General features: G+C 40.8%; 1 protein-coding gene across 9 annotated transcripts in view; it reads right to left on the bottom strand.

The window, feature by feature from the left end:
* The window catches only part of MBNL2 (muscleblind like splicing regulator 2), a 106,812-nt gene that overhangs the window by 3,041 nt on the left and 78,144 nt on the right, over nucleotides 1-25,627 (bottom strand). For 4 of the 9 annotated variants that reach the window (XM_054272222.1, XM_054272221.1, XM_054272220.1 and 1 more), the window contains exons 6-9: nucleotides 20,809-20,862; nucleotides 19,962-20,115; nucleotides 16,724-16,759; nucleotides 15,215-15,309 (exon numbers count right to left, since the gene is read on the bottom strand). In XM_054272222.1, coding sequence (XP_054128197.1) covers nucleotides 15,215-15,309; nucleotides 16,724-16,759; nucleotides 19,962-20,115; nucleotides 20,809-20,862 — 339 coding nt within the window. The remainder of the gene's footprint in view (nucleotides 1-15,214; nucleotides 15,310-16,723; nucleotides 16,760-19,961; nucleotides 20,116-20,808; nucleotides 20,863-25,627) is intronic. The other 5 variants (XM_054272225.1, XM_054272226.1, XM_054272224.1 and 2 more) reach the window with 5 other exon arrangements.

Raw genomic sequence — 25,627 nt, 5'->3', positions numbered from 1 at the left:
AGGCACAGCTCACACAGTACAGCATCCCTTGTGGGACAGTGTTCCGTGCAGGAAAACGTCCCCTCTGGGACAGTGCCCTGTGTGGGGCAGTGCCCTGTGTGGGAAAACGTCCCCTGTGGGACAGTGTTCCGTGTGGGACAGTGCCCTGTGTGGGACAGTGCCCTGTGTGGGAAAACGTCCCCTGTGGGACAGTGCCCTGTGTGGGACAGTGCCCTGTGTGGGAAAACGTCCCCTGTGGGACAGCGTCCCGTGTGGGACAGTGCTCTGTGTGGGAAAACGTCCCCTGTGGGACAGCGTTCCGTGTGGGACAGCGCCCTGTGTGGGAAAACGTCCCCTGGGGGACAGCGTCCCGTGTGGGACAGTGCCCTGTGTAGGACAGCGTCCTGTGTGGGAAAATGTCCCCTGTGGGACAGCATCCTATGTGGGACAGTACCCAATGTGGGACAGTGCCCCATGTGGGACAATGTCCCCTGTGGGACAGCGTCCCATGTGGGAAAAGGTCCCCTGTGGGACAGTGTCCTGTGTCCTCAGGCTGCCTGTGAGGCGTTTGTGTCTCACACACCCGGTGTCATCCCCTGCACACGTGTGAGAACACGCAGAGGGGGAACTTCATGTGTCAGAATCCTGGAGGACAGTGCTGCATCCAGGGCCTGGCCGTAGGTGGGTGTGCACTCTCAGTGCCCTGCCTATCAGTGGAGGTGGAAGCCCTGCACCTCCCAGAGGAGCTCAAAGTGCATCTGCACCTGGGGCCATTCTCAGCTCCACTGTGCTCCCAGAAAGTCAGGAATGACCAGGGGAAACAGTGGAGGCAGGGCTCCTTGCCACTAACAAGCAAAAAGATGTACTGGCCTGGGTGTTTTCATGAAGCAAAAGTGTCTTTTCAATGCACTTCTAGCATTGCTAGCATGCTTATTCTCTAAAAAATTTAACTGCAGATCTTGAACTTGAGAGGTTTTATCACGCTTCCTTATGGCAAGGATTCCAGGGGGAATACTATAGTGGTACCTCTGTGCACCTAACTAGTCACTAACCTTGCTGCTTTACCTTCATGGTGTCTCAAATGGAGGGTGAAAAATCATTTTACAGGTGTATTTTACTTGTGCTTCCAATATTGCAAAGGTTAAATGCACAGTGTGCTCAGCAACCAACTCCACCTGCTCACAGTATTGGAAAATGATTCAGATTTCCATCACCTGCCTGATATTGCTATCACGAAAGTGATATCAAAAGGCAGAAGTTTGATATTTTATCACGTCATTGCTATCCTGTGCTCCAGACTTAGGCACAAGTCAAAGAATTAAGAGTGTATTGCCTGCTCTTCCTGCTTCATTTGGCATGTGGCATATTTTTAGCTGTATCTGCAGGTGGCATGCAAGGTAGTCATGACAGCACTTGGACCTACTTGTGTATTATGAAGCTAGACCACTGCTTAATGTAATATTTATATTAAAAGTGGGGGAAAAGGTGTTTGGAAAGTAACTTAAGCAACATACTACCTCTGACATACACACCACTGAAAAGAAACACACTTGGCTCTGCGTGGCAGGCGCTCGTCCCAGTCCCCTGCCCAGCACCCCACTGCTCCTCACAGCTGCACTGCCTCTCTCCCTGTACACAAGCACCATCACCCTGCCCCCAGTGACCTTGCCAGCAAGCCAAAAAGCCATCTTTGATTGCCATCAGCTCTGGAAATCTGGTGACACGTGAGGCCCCATTGTAATGACACTGTACAAACACCTGCTGCTCCAAAGGACTTAACATCTAAATACATCATGCACACAACAAGGACATATATTTTTAATGAACTTCCACCCATTGTGAGTTTGTTAGCTTATCGCCTATCTTCTGTTTCCTTTTGAAATAACAAAGAAATACCTTTGCTCAAATAATAAAGCCCTATCTGTGATAACCTTGGTCCAGCTCCAGCACAGTGATTTGACAATACATATAAAGAACACAGCCATGCTGAAAATAAGAAATGACCAAGATTTTCAGCACTAGTATTTTTAGCATGTTACAACCCAACATTAATGTAATTAATAAAGCAGCTTTAGCTACACTGGGTTAGCCATAATCACACAAGTGTATTTAAAAGATCCTAAGGTCTCATTTAATAGGACATAACCTGAAACTTACTCAGTAAGTTTCTTACTCAGTAAAATCTCAGAATTTCAGCACTGCAGCTGACTACATCATCTGCCAACTCTTGAGGGGATAAACTTGAATTTCCTATAGCTTTTTTTCTTGAGTACAGGGAGACAGGTAACCTCCTTCTGCCAAGATTACTTTGGTCAAACAGTCCCACAAGACCGGTGTTCACAGTTCCCCCAAAATGTGTGACAGAGAAGGCAGAGGGCCTAATCTCAGGCTGCTTCTCAGGAAAATGGTAGGACTATTCCTGGAACTGTGATTAACCCAAGTGCCTCTCATCCTGCTGTGGACCGTCCAGGCAGGACAGAGGGGTCCTGGGCGATGTGGAAGAGCAGAGACCCCTTCTCTTTCCTGCCCTGGCGAGTGGCAAAGCCCAAGGTAAGGACTCCACTGCTGTGTCCCTATTCCTGCCTTTTCTCTCCTCCTGTCACACCTCAGGAAAACAGCGAAGACAATGTGAGCACTTTCTTTTCTAGGCAAGCATGTCCTGTTTATGGGTTGCAGGTGCCAGAGGAGCAGCTGGAGCTGTCACTGCCATGCCTCCCCTGCTGCCAGTGGCTGTGGAGCTGGCTTGCTCCCACCGCATCATCCTCGATGTGCCGTCCCTTGTACAAGGGCCGTAACTAGGGCATGCTGCACCCAGCTATTTCTAGTACACGTAGGAGTCTTCCTAGGAAAAAACCCTCAAGTGTCTCCTTCAGAACAAGCTTCTCCAGTGCAGCATCACAGAACTGAGGAGCTACATTTCTTTTTTAACCTTAGCCACAAAGTGTAAAACGTCTCCCGTAGTCTTTAATTGCATGTTCACACCCTATTTCTCAAAAGATATCACAACTCTGCCACAGCTACATACACAGGCATCAGCTTCTGCCACTGGTTTTTTTTTCGCTGTGTCTGACAGAGAAACATGAAATGCTAAACTACTTTACATGGAAAACACACTGTGAACCTGTCCTGTTTAATCTACAAATGAAGTAATAAACTGTGATGGAAGGCAGAGGTTATCTAAGTCTGCATCGCTGCTAATTGCTCCATCCCTTGCATGCTGAAAAAGGAGAAGCTGTACTGGAGAAGGAACATCCCTGCAAACACTTTCTACAGAGTCTGCACTCCCTTGTTACTTGTAAATCAGTCCAGCCACCTTCATGTTCACTACTCTTTGAAGAATTACATCTCAAATGCACATATATATGACTTGTCATATTTGCTCTGGTGCTATTATAACATTATACTTCACAGCAACAGGATGCAATGTCATGACACTTTTACTATAGTATATATAAGAAAAAACTCTGAAAAACAAGACTATAAAAAGACAGGTCAAGCATGGGAATGCATTTTCTCCTGCTCTGAATGGTTAAGAACCACAGGTGTGGATACAGACATGCCAGAAAACACACCTTCTGCTGCTGCAGTAAAAGATCTAAAAAGAAGACTAATTCCAGCATAAGCAAAATGGCTGGGCACTTAGAGCCTTGCATAGTACTTCACAGAAGATTTAATAACAGAAAAGAGCATTTTTTTGAGGTAATCACAGACAAAGGTACCCTCTCCATCATCTTCTTTCTTGGCACATGTTTGAGGTGGCAGAAAGCTGTCTACCCTTTAGATTAAAATCATTCACACTGTGCCAATGACAGTTAACAGACCTCACTGAAACTAGTAACACAAGTGAAACTAAATTTCTGCAAACTACTTTCTAAACTCACTACTCAAAATTTTCCAGCTCTTTAGATGTGACATTTTCAGCTCCTAAATGTCAAGACTTTCTCTCCTACCAGTGCATGCCTCTCTTAGACCTTTACCTTCAGGACTTCTGAGTGATCATAGTGGTCATTAAGCCCCTTGTGCAACACAGAACATCCCAAAATTCAGGGCTGCTCATAAGGGTGGTACAGTTCTGCAGTGTCATCCAGGGGAATGACAACCAAGAGAGATATTACTGCCAATGGTTTCAGCTTCTCACCAACTACCAGTGCAGATAAATCGATTTTGGAGTTCCCCAGACCTGGCAAAGGTGGCTGTGATCAGTCATTGTCTCAAGACTCAAAAAGTAATATTGAAAGTCTTTTTAAATTAAAGTAGAAATTCCATTTTTGTGAACTCTTTTCTGACACCCAGGTTACTGCTTTACTTGATACAGTTCATAGAATTGACCAAATTACAGAGAATTGTGACTAGGTTCTAGGAATTACAAGAACACTGTTTGCCTTGAGATTTTCTGTTTTGAAGCTACAATTCACAAAGCCTCTTTATAGTCTCTGACTTAAATGCATTTTCCAGTTCCAGATTTATTATACAATGATGAATACAGAAAATTTACCATTCTGCATGAATTCAGTATACATGAACTCTTGTTCAACTAAAGACCTGTCACAGTGGATCAGCTGGAAAACATGACTTTGCATCTACCACTGACATGTTTCTTTTTCAGAAGTTTTGAACTTATTACTCCAAAATACACTGTGCTTTATAAGCCCTAATATATTTTAAGAAGATGTTAAGACTGTATTTGATCTTTACACTACAAAGCACTTACCCCTCCAAAAATTAACTCAGACATAGCAAACATTCTGGTCTGCCCAGCCTTCCATTTTGAAAGCAGTGTAGTAACAGGAGCTTCTTGTAAACAGGATTTATCTCAGAGCATTTCAGACACGAATGCCTCAGCCAGTCACCCATTTTACATCTTCCTAGGCTACCTCAGGCAACTTATTTTAGCATGAGACAGATTATCAACTCATGATGCTTTTTTGCCCTCCACCAAATGAGTCTGTGGTGAACAGTTCGCACCAAGGTATTTAACTTCTGAACACCTGGGTCAGGATAGATGAACCCTTCCACAGTGACATTTTCTGTTTGCATGTTTTTCACACGAGTAGCAGACTGGTCAGATATAGCTGGGGTATACATTAAAAATGACAGATATTTTCAGACAGCCGGCTCATATCAGGCTGTCTCATAACTTTTCCCTCTTTCTAAAAATAAAAGCAACACCAAGTATTTCTTCCTTATGACAAGGAACCCAAGACTATTTCTATTTCCCCATGCCTTTGGGAAATGCCTCCATGTCTTAATTTTTCATTTTCTCTTAGAATGTTCTCTTGTGGTATTTGTCTTGTTCCTTTTCTTCAAAATACACAACTTTTATTTTTTTTCTTTTCTTTTTTTTTTTTAATTAGTAGTGGAGAAAGATGAGTAAATGCTCAGACACTTACTGAAAGTGATCCCTATTGTATCAGTTATGCCTGGTCTTATTTAATTTTTACATAGCCTTACAGATGGACTTTTCCCCCTCCTTTTCCCCAGAAATTCTGCAGCAGCACCTCCATGGAGCACCATCCCAAACATTTTATTTGCCCACACCAGGGGTCACACCAACACTGTCCCATGGAATAGGTTTTGTCCCTGTCTCAACCACTGACAGCTGAGCCAGCTCCAACTCTTGCTTGCATTAAATGCAGCCTGGACTTTTCCTTTGCTACTCCTTCTCCCCTGAAGCCTTGTTCTCATTTCCAGCATATTATCATTTAATGGATATGTGCTTTGTTTTATTCGCTAACCATGGTCCTCTCTTCAATCCAGGGCTGAAGGAGGATTTTCTCTTACTGCTTTTCCATTAATCCAGTTCAGCCCCAATATATTTGTCTACTTTGCTCATCAATAAGATGACCTCTGATTTGTACACAGCCAGTGAGATGTCTGGGCCACAGATGGCTGCGTGCCCATACAGGGTCTAATATGGGGGCATCAGGTGTTTCCTGAGGGATGGAGGTCCTATTTCCTTGGCTTTCTCATAGCCCATTCCCTCACATGGTAATTCTGGTGCCCTGTGCCATCCTCACTTCTCTTTCCTAAATTTGAGTGTGCCCAGTTTTGCCTGTCCCATATGTTAATGACATGCCTCTGGAAATGGCTGAGGGTCAGATGTCCATGCTGAAGTGGACACATCTGCTTGCACATTTTCATTCCATCAGGCACAAGCTGTTGGCCATCAGAGTGTCATAAAGCTGACAAAGACCTTGTCTGAATCCGGCTCTTCATGATGAACTAAAAAAAAAATTTCAAGGCAATTATGGAATCCCAAAGGGTTCAAGGTCTCAGCCAGCACCATTTTTCTCTTTTAATTGTCACAAGGTCCTGAGAGAAGAGACCAAAGCCACTTGTGCTGCCAACTCCTTAGCTTGCTTATGAGCTTCAATAGGTATTTACTCAAGTAATAATGTACAATATTTAAGTTCAACTTAATAAGTATTTACTCACTCTGGAGAAACAGAGGATTACTTGGTTTAGAAATGAAAGCAATCTGGCTTTATTTATTCTTCTTTAAAGTAATAAATAATGCAGTGCTAAAAATTGATCATAACATTCGCTAATATATTCTACCAAAATCTATTTTTAACTCATTGCAGAGGCAGCAGACAGACTATATAGAAGTGAGAAAACCACTGCTGTAGTATTTTAGGAGCACCCATGCAGTGACTGTTTTGGATAGCCACTCAATTTTACCTCCCAGCAGGTCCAAGCTACTGCAATAATCTGTATTTTTCATTTCCTACTTTTAGGTAATTTTCCTCCTCTTCTTGAATTTTAGAAACTACCAGAATAGGCTTGCCCAGAGAAACTGAGAGCACAAATGAGTGAAAGCCAAGCACAAGTTGTGCATTATCTGTGGAAGTGCCCATATTTCTCTTGCAGGGGTGTTACTTCTCCACCCCAACATCCTCACTTAGCCTTTTTTTTAACAAAACCCGCTTTGCACTTTCCTTTTAGACACCAAGCATGCCCACACTATGCAACATGAGGCTGCCAATACACATACAGCATCCTTTTCAGGCAAAGGCACCACTGCAAACAGAGCACAGCTGGCATGTCTGCAGTTATCACCACTCTGAAACCCCTCCTCTCCCAAAACCTGGCACTCCAGTTCAGACTCCCTTCTGAGAGCAAGAGACAACATCCAGAACTAAACTTGAACACAGAAAAGGGCCAAATTTATGTTGATCAAGGTTACTCATAAGACCTTGAATCGGTTTTACAAAACTCACTATACTCATAACTTCTCTGAGGAAGCCTTAACTTCCTGACTTTTGACTACTTACCACTTCCTTAATTTTCTTCTTATCTGATTACTCTCACATAAACAGCCATGCATACCAGTGTGTGCCATGGCAGGTAATATTGCACCAAAAATGAAGTCAGGCAACTCAGCAAAGTTTTGTATCCAGCTGAAAGTCACAACAGATACAATCAACAAAACCAGATATATAGATGTTTCCAGTGCAGCCTCCTGCACACTCAAAGCCAAAGACTGGCATTTCTAGTAGGCAATAAATCATACCCCAAGATAAAAATATGATCTTTGCTTAATTCAAGGGAAAGTACTTGGAGCACCTAGAGATGTCCAGATGCAATTATTTTAAAGGGCAGGATCCCAGACAAGTACATCTGGAGCTCCACACTGCTTTGTGTTGTTAAAATTTTATGATGGAAAAACCCAGACTCACATGGAGCTGTGTGTATAAACCACGAAACAAACTAATTTCCCCCCAAATGCCTACAAAATCGGTGGACCTCAGAAATAATTTTCTATGTTTAAATAATAAATATATGCCCCAAAAGGCTTTTACTCCACTTGTCAAAATACCAGTTGTTGAATAATTGAATGCAAGAACATAAAAAGAGATTATCATATCAAACATCAACATTTTTTCTTTACATTTCTGTAACAGGGAAGGGAAATCTGTTTTGGTTTTTGTTATATAAAAGAATGAAGCCTTTGCTTACTGCTGATGTTGTGTGACACTGCCATCTAGCAGGATACCAGAGGAAGTCAGGTTTTAGTCCTATACAGGGGAGAGGGGTATGATGGGAGAATTTCTAAAAAAAACCCAAAACAGAGCTGAGATTTTTCCATTCCTTCCCCACTGGCTTCTTGTATATGGACATGCAATCTAAAGTTCCATATACAAGCCTGCTGGAACTTTTTATAATCTACAAAGAAACAACATGCTATGTTAAGAGGCCAAAATAAATTATTAAAACAAAGACTCAGTAAAGTTTGCATGAAACTAAAATAGAGTTCCATTACGTTTTCCAGGGTAATATTTTAGTTTTGCTTCTCTCCTGCCTTAGAAAATAGTTTTGCCACTTATTTTGTACCATCAGTTGCTTCAAGGCAGTTCAAAAGATGCTTTCTTGACACTGTTCAAGTTTTGCTGTGGGCTTTAATATTGGAAACTCTCACTTCTTGAGTCTGTGAGACCCAGCTACTTACCTGTGTCAGACGAAAGAACTTGAGTGAGATGAGGTTTGTGATTCTTGTGTGTCTAGCACGGAAGAAGCAGCAAGCAGTTTAAGTTTGCCCTTCCTACTGTGATAAGCTATTGCTATTTAAATATCTTCTCGAGGGAAATGATTCAAGGGTCACTTAGGTTTGTTTTTCCAGCCTGGTGCAGGTACAAAGCAAGATGGTCAATCCTTAGGTGGGCTCGCTAGATGCCCAGCACTGTTCTCCTCTGAGCTGGCTCCCTGAAAGTATTCCCTCTGATAATGTGTCTGAGGATGGAACTTGTTCCTCTGTCTCCTTTTCTGGACTTTTCCAAGTCAGATTCAAATCACTCTTTCTGTTGTTGGAATGGAATTTTCTATTGGAGCATTTAACTTGGAACTTTGTGGAATTTTTAAACCAAAACTTTCAGTCAGAAAAAAAACTAAAACAAAACTAAAATGATTTAGATACTCATTATTCCCAGAAGAAGTGCTTTCCTACCTGTTCCCTCATTCCCTCAGAAACTGCAATTAAAGGTTTTCTATGAATTTTGCATAGGGTCTTATTTATAATGTACTTGTATGCTGGCACTAAGGATGTAAATAACATTTGTTTCAGCTTCCCACCTTCTTTCTCAAAAGCTTGCTTTTAAACAACAAAAATAGTCCATTTCCTACTATTTACCAGATTTTTCAATTCATTTTCTCAGCATATTGCTACTTTTCAGGTTTCCATGAGGAAGAAAGGGAACGTGAGGCAGTAAAAGCCTTGTCAGCAGTGCTATGGGCAGCTCTCTGCCCTGCCAGACAGCCTCCTGGGTTACAGAGCAATGGAGAGGAAGCCCTGCTGGGGGACACCAAGGAATATTTGCACAAGGGAGCATCTGGCATGTCTGCTTTGTGCAGAAGGGGAGATCACCTCGAGTCAGTGCCCCCTCAGACATTCTGGTCTGAGAAGAACCTGCCTCCCTTGGAGTGCTGCTGCCTTTGCAGGCACCTTGGCAAGGACAGGTGCTCTGTTGCTGCATGTCCCAGCTCTGCTACCTCCTGACAAAGCCACCACACATAGTATCCCAAATCCCAAAAACTTGGCATGTTTATATTTTACACTATGTTAACTAGGTTTTGAATACTGGGGCAAATATTTTCATTGTCCTTTTGTTTGCGACACTCAAAACATAACTATTTTTATTTTTGCTTCATTGTATTCTAACAGATTTTGACAGAACTGAGGGCTACTGAATGATTTCATAATTAATATCTGCATAATTGCCACCTAATTCAGTGCAAATGCTGATGCATAATTTAAAGCAGCTGTGCCAGATAATCACAAGCCTTAGCATGAGACAGCCTGTTGATCTTTTATTTCCTTTTAGACACAGGCTCTAAGTATTTCATTTTTCTTTTGGATATGCTTTTTACTATTTCCTTCTTGATAAAAGGTCATATAACCAGTAGAATAATGTCACGAAATAACATCTTTGAGCAGCATTCTCTATTATGCTATTTTTATACTATCAGTCTCTGCCCATTTTCATTGGTACAAAAAATAAAGCCATGAATTGTTCTGAACTGATGTGATGTGAGCAAGACTCACATTGCTTGGAATTTGGTATTTGTCCTCTAATAACCAGGAGCTATGGAAACACTCACTGAACCTGAGGACACAGATTAGGACACATAAATGCTGGTGTCTTAACCCCCCTGCCACCCTCACTGAGGTGACACAACCCAGTCAGTAAACCAGCACAGCCTGGAGATCCCTTCATGTGCTCACCAGGGATTGATACCACTTGGGCTAAGGGCTAATGTCTCCTACCTGTCATCCCACTGCAGTTCAGTTCAGAAGTAGGTGTGCAAATTTGTCTGTAGGTCCTGTGTTGCATCTGCCAAGCTTGTGAAAATGTCTTGGGCAACGCAGACTTCCAAGGTTATCTTGGGACAATCTCAAACATCACCAGAGACGTGTTTAGGCAACTGAACCAAGCCTTGTGAGACTTTTGAAGGACAAACCAGGCTACTCTCCAGATTTCATCTGACTGGGCTGATAAACTTCACAGTCTAAAATGGGTCCTTAAACTTGTATCTTGCATGTAGACACCCATACTTAGACACCAACACTTAAGTGTCTTAATTTTGGGCTGAGTTCTAACCTTCTAATCCTTGTAGGACTCACCAAGATAAATAGATATAAATGGAACAGCAGTGAGGCTTTCTAATTTAGAAATTTAAAGCCCCCACAAGGAGTTGTTTGCCATTACTTAAAACTGAACTTCAGCCCCAAAAGTCAGAATAACATCTCTCTCAAATAATGTCAGGATAAACCATCCTCTGTTAAATTACCTTTGGTGTGCAGGGTGGAGGAAGTCACATTTGACTACATTTCCCTTAATAGAAACATCCTTATCTCCAAATAGGCTCTATCTAATCTTTCCCCAAGTTTCTAATCCTGTATTTTCTCCTAAAGTAAACAGCAAACAAGAAGAGAAAAAAAACTTCCAAAATAATTTTCTTTAAGATCTATGACTTTTATATCATCCTGAAATTGCAGCACTGTACATTCTAAGCCTAAAAAACAGTCAGTAAATATTGCTCTTCACCTCTACAACCTCCTGAAAGGAGGTGGTACCAAGGTGAGGATTGGTCTTTTCTCCCAAGTAACAAATGATAGGATGAGAGAAAACCACCTCAAGCTGTACCAGGGGATGTTTAGATTGGATATTAGGCAACATTTCTTCATGGAAGGGGTTGTCAAGCACTGAAACTGTGCCCAAAGCAGTCACCATCCCTGGAGGTTTTTAAAAGACTGCTGCACTTAGGGGCATGGTTTAGTGGTGAACTTGGCAATCCTGGGTTAACAGCTGAACTCAATGATCTTAGAGGTTTTTTCCAAGCTAAATGATTCTGTGACTCTACCTGTGAGTGAAGCTCAGCAGGTAACAGTTTCCTTGCTTGCTTGAGTATTGCTAGCCCACTAGCTGAAGGAGTAACAAAAGCTTTGTTAAAGATCTCTGAAGTACATATTTACACACAAAGACTGTATTAATATTTTAAGCAGGACATACTCTGTATCTCTGTCCACATGCATGCACTAGAGGGAGCCAGGACCAAACCTCTGTATTCACATCCTAACGCTGCTTCTCGCCATCATTTCACTCAGTTTCAAACTTTGCTCCAAGAAAACGCTGTCAGCATCTCCAAACAACTGAACTGAAAGTTCATCAAGCATCTGCTGCTGAACTGGGGTTAAGCAGCTGAGGCTTCAAGCCACATCCTGGCAGGAATGGCTGGAGCAATTGTGAAGAGCAGAAAAAAGAAAAGGGGAAGGGCCTTTTACCTCTGACCAGTCATGCTCTTGGACATGTACCTTTCCAGCTAGCTTTCACTGGAAAGCTGAAGTCCCCTCCCATCCATCCCCTCTCACCACAGCCTGGCAGCTGCAGTAAGTGGGGCATTTTGCAGCATCCTGTTTGCATTGCATTGCACCAAAGCAATTCTCTTCCCCTCTGAACTACACTGCAAGAAAATTATTTTTAAAACCTAGCTTTTGTAAGTCAGAAAAAGCAAGGGATGCCAAATTTTCCATATGTTCTTAACTGGTGTCACCCTGCACAGATGTACACAGTACATCCAGCCTTTAAGTCTACACAATCTTCTCACGTGCATCGTGCTACACATTGAACACACAATGCCCAGAGCTGCTGGCCAGGCATCACTGACAGTGTGTGCCAGTGCAGGTGTATTTTGAGCTCTTACTCATGTCATTTTCTGAAAGAAAGGATATACAGAAGACATGAGACACAGTGACTTATTTTTTCTAAACAGACACTGACAGCACATACTAAATAATTTACTGGACCCAACAGAGTTACCGTGTTTTATTAGCCATCAGTTGAGACTCCATAACTTTTGGGATGTTGACTTTTCCCTTCCACTTGTGCTTCAAAGACACTAGGATGATCACACTCAGTCCCAGGAAGACCCGCAATCTTTCCCCAGGTCAGAATACTAAACCAAATGATATTAAGATAAATTATTAAGCCCTGCTGAAACTTTCTTTTCATGCCCAGAATTGAGAAGAAGCTGTGGGAGATGAAATGGAACAAGCTGAAGGCTGCAGGTTGTAAAAAAACCTATGGTAGAGACACTGGAAAGAGGAAACTGTACCTCACAGATATGTAAAGCAGCGTGGTACAGACTAGAAAAGGAAATTTTATCTGGTTGGGAATAAAAAAGTCCTTTTCTGAAATACTCAGGAGAGTTTAAACCCATACAACAGGACACAAAGAATGCTATGACCATGAACAAAGTCATGCTAATTACCAAGTTAATAACCTGCTCCTTCTATGTTTCTTGGGCTAAAGAAATACTGAGAATTTGAGCCACAGAGTTACCGTGGGGCTTTCCCAGCATTGTAGCTTTGTCTCCAATCTTAGGATGTTATAAATAAACAGAAAACTTGGAGTTTTGTCTCTTATAAAGAAGAATTAAATCCTACTGCTTTCTCTACTTTGAAATACATGGTTTTTTAACAGTAGCTTTTAAAGACTTAAAATGACTAAAACAAAGAGAGGAGAGAGAAAAAAGAAGACTGTGATTGCACAAGCTACAGAAACCAATAAGCTCCTGAGGTGGGACTAATCTCCTCCATGTGGAGTGGTGCAGAGCTTTGGTAGCACACCTACACTCATTCTACAGGCAAGGGACAGAGACAAGACTCTCCAGGACAACTTTCCCTGTCCTAACATAGACTTCCAGAAAAGCAGATGATCTAGATGCCAAACTTACAAATGGCTGAAATTTAAACAAGTGAAAACCCATCCTCCTGTTAAACCATGCATTAATTTCAGCATGGAATTGTATGTATACACACACACACATATGCAACTAGATAAATACAGACACTTTCTACAATTACTGTTAAATTTAAAATGCTATAATCCTCCAATGCAAACAAAATCTGCAGTGGGAAAGAAGGGACTCTGCCTGCCATCCTGATGGATGAGGAAGAGCATTAAGGCACACCTTTGTCTTCTCAGGGGCACTAGTTACTTGCATGAAAGTGCTCCCATTAACTTAAAAAAACCCACCTGCCTACTGGTCCTTTTGTAGGCATCCATGTTCTTATTCTGCCTTCAGCCCCAGTCAGCCCCTCTGCACTCAGGGGTGCAGGTGGTGGAGCTGCCCCAGCTGCACTCCTGGGCTGGAGAGGGTCCCTGGCTCAACCTCTCCCCAAACCATCCCATTTTCTCTTAGCCCCTTTGCATCTTCAAGTCCCTCTGTCACCACTTTGAGATCATAAAACTACACTGGATACCACCAAACAATTTTCTACTGTAGACACCCTTCTGGGAAGAACTGTGTAATGCACATTTTGCCTGCTGCACTTTCATCCCTAACCCCAGCATTTTTCACAAGCTAGCTCTCAGAAAAGTAAGCACAAAACAACAATCCTCTTTTGATGAAAATGCTAGAAGCAAAAATATCACAATGTTGGCAAACGAACCTTAAAAAAACCCAAAGAAAATGGACTGGTTTGTATTTCTTTAAGAAAGTAGGATGTATTTCAGAGGTAGTATATTTTTCCTAAATTATTAAAAATAAACTCTTGCAGCAAGTTCTATTTTTCCATGAGATACCTCAACAGTTTTGGAAATGCCAGTAAAAAAAAAATAAACCTGTTAGTATATCATTATTAAGCAAAACATTTTCACATATTTCTTTCTGAGTCCTTGGTAAGTGGAGGGGAAGGAACCAACAGGACAGCATTTCTACTGGGTCTGCGACAGCTTGTCAATGTCCAGGAGCAACACAAGGAAAGATGATGGGGACATAGCCCTTTGGTTTCTTCTGAGCAAATCTGCTTGTTTGCTTTTCCATCTGACCTCTCAGAACCTGAGGGGAACACATCTCAGGTGGAAGTGCCTGAGCATGGTTCCAGAGTGAGAGAAAAGCCAGAGTGATCCAACAGCTGCGCAAACTCCTCTCTTGGCACATCAGGGTGGGAACCACTCCAACAGAGGAGTCAAAGCTACACACCCAGGGCTGCAATAGATATGTCTTCCCTGGGAGTTAGGTCCTACAGAACCCAGCCAAAATGAAAACTGCCATTAAAGTAAACTGCAGAAGAAGAGGAGAAAGTATCGTCTTTCCCAGCCTACCTCAGACAATAATCCTTGGGATTCTTTTTATCAGCGTTCTTCCTTAGGGAAATGTAATTCCCAGGTTAAAGATACACTTTCAAATATAAAGCAGGCATAGTCATAAATATGCTCATTGCTGTTTTGATCACTAGTATTTACACAAAACATTCACATTTTTTTCCAGCTGCCTTGTCCTGCTTGTGATTTTTTGACAGCTTCCATGCTTACAAATTAGTCACTTCCACACATCATGGAGATAGCTACATTAACACACCTGAATGTTTGAAACCTGTGATGATCTTCCCTTTGAACTTAGGAGTTAATAATAGACTTTTGTAAGTAGTCCAGTGCTACGGTGATTCTAACTCCAGCTGGGTTAATTACACAATAATTAGGTACAAACATCGCAACACAAAACACAGCTACATCATTATTTGCAACAAATGTTAACTCTAAATAAGTGCAACCTGTCCCACAAACACTTGCTATAAACGATTTAAAAATAAAAGTAAAATTTGATGGGGTAAACACAGAAATAAAAAAAAAAATTCTCTGTGAGAATTTTTTTTGTTTAAAAAAAATAAAATAAAAATCTCAGCACTCATTTAGAGTTCAGGATCTTGTGAAAGAAAGCTTTAAAAGGAGCAAACCTGATTTGCTGTGGCTGTTGCGGCGAAGGGAACACTTGTTGCAGGAGTTGTTGCTGCAGAGACAGTGGCGGCCGTAGCGTTGTGCATCATGGGTACTTTCAGGAGGGGAACCATGGAAGCAATGAACAGGAGGGTGCAGCATTATGGTAAGAGAAGTGGTATTTTTGGCATGGTGAATATCAAGAGCGGCAAGCCATCGTCATGGGTTAAACCGGCAGATGGCATGCAATCACAGTGCAAAGCGAGAAAGCGTGGCGGAGAAATAAAAAAAAAGGGAAAATAGCTTATTACAAGTACAATTAAAGGAAGGTTGTCAACACAATCGGCGATTCCCAGAAAAAAAAGAGTGAGGACCACTGAAAATGCAAGTGCTGTCTCTAAGAAGAAGATTACTTGTGCAAATGAGGCCTTTACCAAAATAGCCCATTACCTGTGGATTGTTACATGTGTAATTTGTTTTCCCTCAGTACAGCTATAATGCACTCAAAATAAAATCCTACTAAAAAATACCCAGTGGTTTATACTGGGAAGAAAACTGTTAAATGTTCATTTTCATTTTTAAACACAATTAAAAATGAATTATTTTCATGTATCTTCATTTTGAAGTAAGCTAGATACTCGCCGTCTTTCTTTATAATCCAATTTATGTGTTTTTTTCCTACTAGCACTGCATAACTGTTTGACTTTATCAGAGTTAAATTACCATCTGCTTGAGGCAAAAATCAGGAGAGGGATGATAATAATTAGCCTGATACATATACTACTTTGTTTGATCTAAAAAAGCAAGATCGATTTTGTGAAAGACACTGCTTTTGCTCATTTTAAGAATGAATTTTAATCAGCATCTTCACAGGAGAATTATTAATTTGATGCTTTAAAGACTTGATATTTTAACTGTTTATGTGAGTAGGCCCAAAACCCAGAAATAAAATTGCTGGATAGGGCAATAGAAGAAAGATTACTTTTCTGTCCCAGAGGCTGTGGCATTGGACTTCCACTTTGCATGCCCAAAATGTTAATTTCAGGTTGCAATTATATTTAAAGAAGGAGTGAGATTCAGATCACAAGTTTCAACAGAACCTCTGTGCATCAAAGTAGGCATTTCTGGGAAACGCTGATAAAACTTTCTAACACACAGCAAAGGAGAAATAGGCACACCACTATGAAACTTTAAAACACTGATGAAATTTGCTGGCTTTTTCCAGTATTTTATGATTTTATAGTACTAGACAATATAAAATATAAAGAGAAATAAAACTTTGAAAACTGAAAAGCCGACTGGAATTCATGGTATTATGCTTTTGCAGTGTAGTTGTTATAGCAGGTGATATCATGTCTAAACTGCAGCTTTCATCTACAAATCTAAACACTCTGCAAAGTCAACCAGAAGGACAAGCAAACCTTTAATTCTAGTCAGTGGCTAAATCTCGCCTAGAATTTTTGAAACAAGTTAATATACATCATATACGGTATAAAAAAAAGAGATCAATAAAGAAATTTGGAACCTACCAATACTGGTAGCGGGTGTCATGCACAAAACTGACCCTGCGTGTCATGCAATGATAGGTGAAAAAAGTGGATAAAGGGAAGAAACAGGTTAGCTGTTTAGAGTTAACATTCAAAGTGAGATTCAAGCATAACCACAGAGAAGTAAGTTAGTTAAATGAAACTGTAAGGTCATTCACAGTTTTGCTTAAACACAAAGAGGTGATTGTGTTCTTACTAAACTCCTGCATATACTATGTGGGTTTTGGCAAGTTTCTGTACATATTCAAGATACTTCATAAACTTTTTTAGTTATTGATGTTATCCTTTCACTTAGTGCTTTTGCAGCAACAGGTTTTTGTTTATGAACACATCAGTGGTTCAAGACCACAGTATTTGGGACTTTTAGAGCTCATTGCATAATTCAGACAGCTCAATGTTGTGCAATCAACATTCACCAATTTTTTGACATGTGGCAGGAAAAGAAAGTGGAATTAAGACAATATTCTACTGCAGGGGTTTTGCCAAATTTGTGTTTGATGTTACCCTACCCATTCTTAACACAAAGAAAACAGTACTTTGACAAGTCCCAAGCTAAACACCTCAAAGCGTGGAACATTCCAGCAGAAGGCTCCTGGTGCACCTCAGAGATGCTGTGGGATGACTGCTCACCTGCCATGCAGTTTACTTTTGGTACCTAGTCCACCTTTAACCTTTCTGGAAAGGCCAAATGAAAGAAAGAGATCAGCCTATTTCCAGCACAGTGCATACAGCAAGCTGGTGAAGGCAAGCAGGTAAGGAGACTGGTGCAAGGCAGTGCATATTTGACACAGAGTCGAATATGCTTCCTGTATTCCTGCTGAATTACTACTGCAGCCCCGTATGGACTCGTGTGACTATGAATGACCTTACCCAAGAACAGTCCCCAGAGAATACACAAAGTTCCTCCTCTAGAGGCTATAGAAACACTAACAAACAGCAATGGGAAGAGAGAAAAGATCTGCTGTTTTTAAGATCATTCACCGAACAATAAGGAGAAGGTGACAAAGCAATCAAACTGATGTAAAACAAACAAAGTGCAGAACTTCGGAGGTAAGCCATGCTAAGTCAAGCCCCACACTTTTTATTAGGGGAGCCAGTGGTTAATAAAGCAGAGAAGTTATATAAAACAATTAAGTTTTATATATATTCCAGCAGCAAAACTTGTCTTTAAAATTTAACACACACGCACACACACACAAGGAACACATTTGAAAATTATACCAGTTTAGAAAATATCACATAATCATTTAAAATCCAACAGATAATGTCATGCATTGCTCCTCAGATGTGGGTTGCATGACAGTCCTTACACCCACCAAATCCAACCTTCCCAGGAAATGTGGGAATATCAGATGTATCATCTTTAATGGAAAGCTCATGACATCCATTCTTATAGAGGGTGTTCTCTTTCCTGAACTCCTCCCATACCCCACTCCACTCTTTAATATCCTTCCTTGGAGCTGATGGTGTTTGAAAAGAGCAGGATTGTCATCACTTTAAGAAAGGTTTTCTACTCTGTGGCTTGGTCTCCATCTGGTATTTTATACACTGTTTCTTCTTTCTTTTCATGCACTTTGCTGGGAATTGACAACAACCTGGTCCTTATGGTTGGTTTCAAGATCTACCCTTCCTACCACCACAAACTGGTCAGCTAAAACTAGAATTACAACAGTTAGCTGGAAAGAGGGATGGACAATAAAAAGTACAAAAAATGAGCTACTTAAGGAAGCATGAACATTCCAAAAGTCTGGAAAATATCCATATGGTTTCTCACTGAAAATGGTTTAAACTACTGTATTTTCTATATATTCTAGTTAATTTGAAGTCCTTGTCAATTGCAAATAAGAGCAATAAGCCTGGAAGGGGAGTGATTAGGAAGAAAAAATACCTATCGTGCTACAAATTCTCATAGTTTCAATGTAAAATAAATTTGTGGACATTTCTGTATGTTCTTCAAGCACAGGGCAGTCTTTCATTCATGTCCAAATAGGCAGTCTCACCATTTATTTATTTTTTTTCAAACACTCCCATAAATGTCAGTGTGTTTTCTGCCACACATATTCTGGTGCACCAATGTGCTAAAAATAAGGCTATGCTTTTACTTACTATTACAAATATGGGGGCAGGCTCCAAGGTTGTTACTGAGGCCTTATAGAAAAATTCCATGAAGTCAAAGCCATCTGTGTTTGTTTTTTATCTTTAAAAACATATGGGAATGCTGATAGATTGGGAAATCATCATGTGCTGCCTCTCATTCCTTGTTTAACCGACATTATTTCTATAAACTAAAATAACATTGCTGAAAAGTCAAGCACATTTGTAAACACATAGTTTTAAACTATTCTGAAGTTCACACTCGAGAACACCCTGACACTAAAATATGTAATTTGTTAATTACGAATGAAATCACAGAATTCCTTAGGAGGCAAAATCTCCTTTGGGAAGTTGGAGTGGGGGTGACTGACACAATTTAGAGGGTTGTGTTGTAACTGCTTACACGAGCACCCAGCACACCCCTTCTCTTGCCCTGCTACCAGACAGGGTGCAGGTCAAGCCATCTCTGAATGCTCTGATTTTCACAGAGCTCCGAGCACTGAAATGCAAATTACATTCACTCATCTTCAGATCATCTCTTTCAAGAATTATAACCCCAGCTACGAGCCACAAATGCTAGGAAAAGTTCTGGTGGCGCTCCAAAACCACGAAAATGCATCTGATGCCTGAAAACCCTTAAGTGCAGCTGTGGGGAGTGATGTTGTTTGCCAGTGCTTCCACGCAGGTATTGACTGGAAGTTTATGGCTGGTGTTCCCATTCTCAGGCTCGTGTGGGGCTGGGGAAATCCCCATGGCTGCGAGACAGCAGCTGAGGGAGCAGGAGGATGCTGTGGCATCTCTGAAGCATGATGCTTTTCCCAGCAGTTTTGTTAGTGGGAACAGATACGAGTCAAAATCCAGCCAATTTACAGTAGGCAAAAAGGGGCAAACTCCGGAGAACGATGAGCAAGGCTATGAATGAGCAAAAAAGCATCTTAACAGCATGTTGAAATTTCTGCTTGAATTCTTGTCCTTTGCAAGAGGAATTAAAATAATGTGCAATCATCTGTGCAGGCTTCACCTCAAGTGGAGAAGGGAGCATAACAAAACCTTCTGTTAAGTGCAAGTGCCTGACACAGAGGCTACCTCAGGGACACTAAACTGCTTCAATGTGGATACAACATACCTGTCGGGATAAACGCTGCATGTTGCTGCAACTGAGCATTGGCAAGAGCCTGTTGATAGTGCAAGACACTGGGATTGAAAACGGCACTGGCACCATTGCTTTTTTCAAGTGCTTGTCTCTTTGGTAAAGGGTGAAGAACACCAGGAGGAAAGGCCTGTAAATAAGAAAGTTAGTTAAAATGGCTCCATTTTTAAGACCTTGTCCGTAACATATACATAAATATAAAAACTTAGTAATTTTTAAAGCGGCTAAGGATGCCTCGCCATGCATATTAACTCAAAGCACAGCAATGTAAAATGAGTGAAATTTTGTTATTGGTAGCAAAAGCATGGTACTATTCACCTAGAACTGCAGCAGCACAACTACTGAAAAGAAATGTTTGCTTTAAAGCAACGAAAATGGCATTGCCTTTAAGTAGGTTTTCAAATAGTACAGGGAGAAAAAACCACTTGTGTTTCATTGCCAAGTATTTTCTTTTATTTTTAAATTTAAATATCGTTTCCTATTATTATACAGATTAATGGATTACGTAATGCATTTTCAATTACAAAAGCAGTTTTATCTCAATTTGACTTTTCATGAGAGATTTAAAAAAGATGAAACTGTGTTAGGAACCAAACTAAATCGTCTGCGGTCTATTACGTATGAGAATGAGATGGATAAATAGAGCTTCCGGTAAATTAATGAGTATGTGAAATCATTTCCGGTTGATGTTTGAAAAGTAAAGCGATACAAATTTCATTAGTTGCTTCTCTGAAGGAAAAAAAAACCAAAAAAAAAATTATAATAAACCGAAATAAAATTAAAAAAAGCTACATGCAAAGCAAAAGGTGAAAGGTCAAAGTACCAGGTCTACAGTTGCTTCGAGAGGTCGCTTCATTGCTTTGGCAGTCGACTGAGTCTTTTAATAACAGGCAGCGAGCACATGATGGCAGTGGGCCAATGGGAGTCAAGCGAATTAACATACAGGTAAACAGCAAGCAGAGGTGCGTCATGGGAACGGCATTGCATTTGTGGATAGGTGAGAAGGAAAAAAATATTCTGAATGCAATATACAACATACAAAACACTAGGCATGCACAACAACAAAAATGTCTTCTAAAGAAATGAATATTACATTTTGAATTAGTACCGAAGCAAAAATGCATCTACTATACCTTAGTTAAAAGCATATAAGAGAGTAAAATATAGATGTTTGAAATTCAGGAAAGTTGAGTAAAACAGCAGCTTGCAGACACTATTAAGCATCATATAAACACTTCACAGAGATGCAGAAAGTTTTAAGGATACACCTATTGGAATTCCTGATAAGTCAGTTCGGTCACATTTTGAAGTGGGAAAATTGATTTTGGAGGTTACATTTTCAAATACAAAACACTAGTGAAAGTTATAGTGCATTACAAATACTATTAATATCAAGGTGATTGATTGTCTTTTAATTTAGAGAAGAGAAACATTCAATGGTCAAAATGAGAGTGGTTCTTATTCACCAATACAAAACACAGTGCAGAGGATGTCCAGTTACACTAACTTATCATTAATTCCTTTTCTTTGCTCCTACAGCTGGGTCATTTTTGTAGATTTTTTTAATCTTGTAACTTACCACATTACATTCAGAGGGAAAAAAGTCTTTCAGAATTGAAAACATACTTTCTAAATTTTGCTACAACCTTCAGTACTAGCTTCAGGAGCATGGATTAAAATTAGGCTCCCAGTTCATAAGCTAACATTAACATATGAGTTATGATACTAGTCCAGCATTATTAATTTTTCAAAAGAAAGTATTTAGGCATAGTACACAGGCATATACATTTATGTATAGTATTGTATAGTAAAGTATTCTTTTATAGTAAATTCAAAATTATGGCTGATATGACAGCATTCTGTAAAAAAATTCCTCATATAAAAATTACTTTCAAGTTTTATAGTGTAAATACTTCTTACAAACCTTTAGAAAGGAAAGAGAAATTTACTTAGAAATTGAAATTTTTACTTTTGATTCTTAAGCACAGGCTGATATTTAGCTCTTTTCAGAATATGCAGATTTTGTCTACCTTGAAATCAGTATGTGGAAACAGGGAACAAAAGTTGAGGTGGAGGAAGAGGACAAGGCACAAAATGCCTGCAAACACCTTGTGGTCATAAGTTTATCAGCTGCCAACAGGGTATTCTGCAGGGCAGTCCTCAAAATTTTACTTATTCCTTGTACCTGTCTATGTAGCATGAATCTTGTCAATGCCCTCCTCATCTCTTCTTTAGCACTCTTCTGGATTACATACCCTGATCTACGGGATTTGCTCATCTCTCTGGGCCCAGGACCCAGACACAACAAGAAACACCAAGAAACTCCTAGTCTGAAGTGGGGATCTGCACAGACTTTGTCTAAACCGGACACTGAGCAGGTACCACTGCAGAGGACATCACTGCACTGCCTGGGCACAGCCTCAGAGCTGCTCTGCCTCCACCACAGAGGGAAATCCACACGGAGGTGACGCAGTGCAACTGAACTCAGCTCTATGTGATGATGAAGTGCACAGTTCAAATCAGCTTCACCAAGAGTAAAGTGTTTCAGTTAATTACCTTTCTTATCCATTATCTAATCTCACTTGTTAACTTATGATCTCTCTGTTTACTATTGCCTTTCTCGAATTTTTTTCCATGCTCTTCTTAACATCACCTCCCTACTTTGAAGCCTTCTTCTGGCTTTTCCCTCATATTCCCCAGCAAGTTCAGTCTTAGTCTTCCCAACCCAAAGGCTTGGTCTGTTCTAAACATACTCATCAACCTTGCTTCCATGTAGTCTGCCATTCTTTTCAAGCTTTCAAACTGCTCATTTTGCTCTCCTACATTAATATTTTCTTTTATTTCATCCTGATAGTAACACCTCCTTTGTCTCTTTTTGTTCCATCAGATTATCTCCTTCTCAACATTTGATCTACATAACTAACAACCAACTAATCAATAGCTACAGGATGGAAAGGAAGAGGATACAAAAAGGAAATAAAGATAATATTAAAAATGATCAAACATCCAAGGCATAGTATTTGCCTGCCATACAGCACATTGGTATGCTATAATGTCTCCTGGAATACAAACAAGATCCACACAGCAGTGGCCTCCATGAGGCCAGGAACTCCTGATTGAACTCAAATGAAAGAAGGAAAGCCCACAAGAGGTGGGAGCAGGGACAGATGGCTCAGGAGGAACAGGGACACAGTCTGAACATGCAGGGATATGTTAGGAGAGTCAAAGATCACCTGGAGCTGAATCTGGCAAGAGATGTGACAGACAACCAGAAGGGCTTCTGAGCAACAAAAGGAAGACTAGAGAAAATGTGTTTCCACTGCTCAGTGGGGCAGGCAACCTGGTGACAGGACATGGAGAAGGCTGAGGTTAGGAAAGTCCTTACCATCTCAGTCTTTACTGGCATGACTGGCTTTCAGGCCTGTGGGAGACCAGTGGGAAAGTCTGAAGTGAAAAAGATTTTCCCTTGGGGGAGGAGGATCAGGTTAGGGAACATTTAAACAAGCTGTATGCACACAGAGCCATAGGAACTAACAGAATGCACCCTGGGTGCTGAGGGAGGTGGCCAATGTCACTGCAAGGTTACTCTCACTTATCTTTGAAAAGTTCCTGTGACTGAGGGAAATTCCAAAAGACTGCAAGAAAGTAAATGACACTCCTATCTTCAAAAAGGGTAGGAAGGGAGGTCTGAGGACTGGCAGGTTGGCCAGCCTCACCTCAGTCCCTGGGAAAGCAATTGAGCAAATCCTCCTGAAAACCATTTGCAAACACTTGAAAACCAAGACAATGATGGGAAGTAGTCACCATAGATTTATGACAGGGAAATTGTGCTTAACCAGCCTGACATCCTTCTATGATGAGACTGGCAGGGTGGTGAAGGGAGAGCAAGGGATGTTGTTTCTCTTGATTTCAGAAAGGATTTCAACACCATTTCATCCTCACAGACAGATTTATTTATCATGGGCTAAATGGTAAACAGGGAGGGGGACTGACAATTGTCTCACATGCCAGGTTCAAAGGGATGTGACCAGCAACACAGAGCCCAGCTGGAGGCCAGTAACCAGTGGTTTGAAACTTGGAGGAGTGGTTGATACACAAGATAGACTTGCTGCTGCTCAGAGGGCCTAGGAAGTCTGGAGAAATGGGCACAGAGGAACTTCACAAAGTCCAACAAAGACAAATATCAAGACCTGTACCTGGAGAGGAACATCACGAGGCACCAGTACTTGCTGGAGGCCACAAAGACTTGGCAGAAAAGACCCTCAAGGTCCTGGTGGACACCAAGCCAGCAATGTGTCCTCAAAAGCAAAGGCAGCCAATGGAATGCTGGGCTACATTGGGAAGAGTATCACCAACAGGTGGAGGGAGGTGATTCTTCTACCTCCCCTGGTGAGGCCACACATGGAGCCCTCTGTCCAGGTCTGGGCACCCCAGTACAAGAAAGATACAGGTGTGCTAGGAAACACTCCCATAAAGGACCTGAAACATGATGAAGGGGACTGGATTCAGCCTGGAGAAGATACAGGGGAATCTCATCAGTGTACACAAATACCTGATTCCAGGGTAAAGATGGAGCCAGTGGTGCCCAGGGACAGGAGAAGAGGCAATGGAAACTAATTTAAATAAAAGAAATTCCATTTAAATGTAAGATCAAAAAAAAAAACAAAACCAAAAAAACCCCCCAAAAAACAACACCATTTCTTTTTACTGGAAGTATGGAACAGGCTTTCAAGTTATGGAGTTTCCATCCTTAAAGACATTAGTAAACCAAACAGGCACATCCTGGGCAATCTCCTCTAGCTCCCCTGCTTAAGCAAGGGAAACAGGCTGGAATATTTTGTACATATTTCTCTGCAAAATGTTATCCTGAATTACAGGTCCCTGTTGCTTTCTCCTGTGATATTAGACTGATAACATTTCAATTCTGTGTTTCATCTTGCTTTGAGGCTAATGCAACTCTAATTAAGCCTTATTTAAAACCCCAGGATATATATCTGCAACCATTACCAAAGCGCAAAAAAAATTAATCCACTCATCTCTCTCCTTTCTTATTTAGTATAGTGCCTAGAAATATTACATTCTCTAAATGAACAATAAATATTGCACAACAGAAGCTAATCAGAATAAAAACCCAATCTTCTCTGCTTTAATTTCCAGATGGTATTCAATTTCTGCAAGCACAGGAAACTTTAACTAAAAATCATCCAATTTGAAACAAAGGCTGTGATGCTATTAGAGAAAGAATATTGAAACTTAAGAAATATTCTTCTGTATGACAGTTTACTTTCTTGCATAACTTACCCTTTGTCCCTCAAAAAAGTCTGGTCTTTTCTAATGTGTTAAATACAATAGCTTGGGGTAGTTATGTACTGTACTGTACTGTGTTTCTTGTAGGCCTTTAAACCAGAGAATAACTGTATTGTCTATAACTATTGTATGCACTGCCCACAAGTCCACAAACCACATCTGCTTAATTATTCGTCCACTGACAGCAATGAGGACAATGACTCTTTGATTTGCTGCCAGCAGCTTTGTCTCTCAAGTCAGATCCTGGATGTTCCATTTATTTAACTTTATTAATACTGCTGCAAACTCATCAACTTTCCTGGTAGCAACTGTAAGAGGAATCCAATCCTGGTGAA

Source organism: Melozone crissalis, unplaced genomic scaffold (assembly GCF_028551555.1).
Source record: "Melozone crissalis strain CALT ecotype California unplaced genomic scaffold, PUWL_Pcris_2 ptg000013l_1, whole genome shotgun sequence".
Taxonomy (NCBI): domain Eukaryota; kingdom Metazoa; phylum Chordata; class Aves; order Passeriformes; family Passerellidae; genus Melozone; species Melozone crissalis.
The sequence above is the reverse complement of the archived record's forward strand: the minus strand, read 5'-3'. Positions and strand labels throughout refer to the sequence as shown.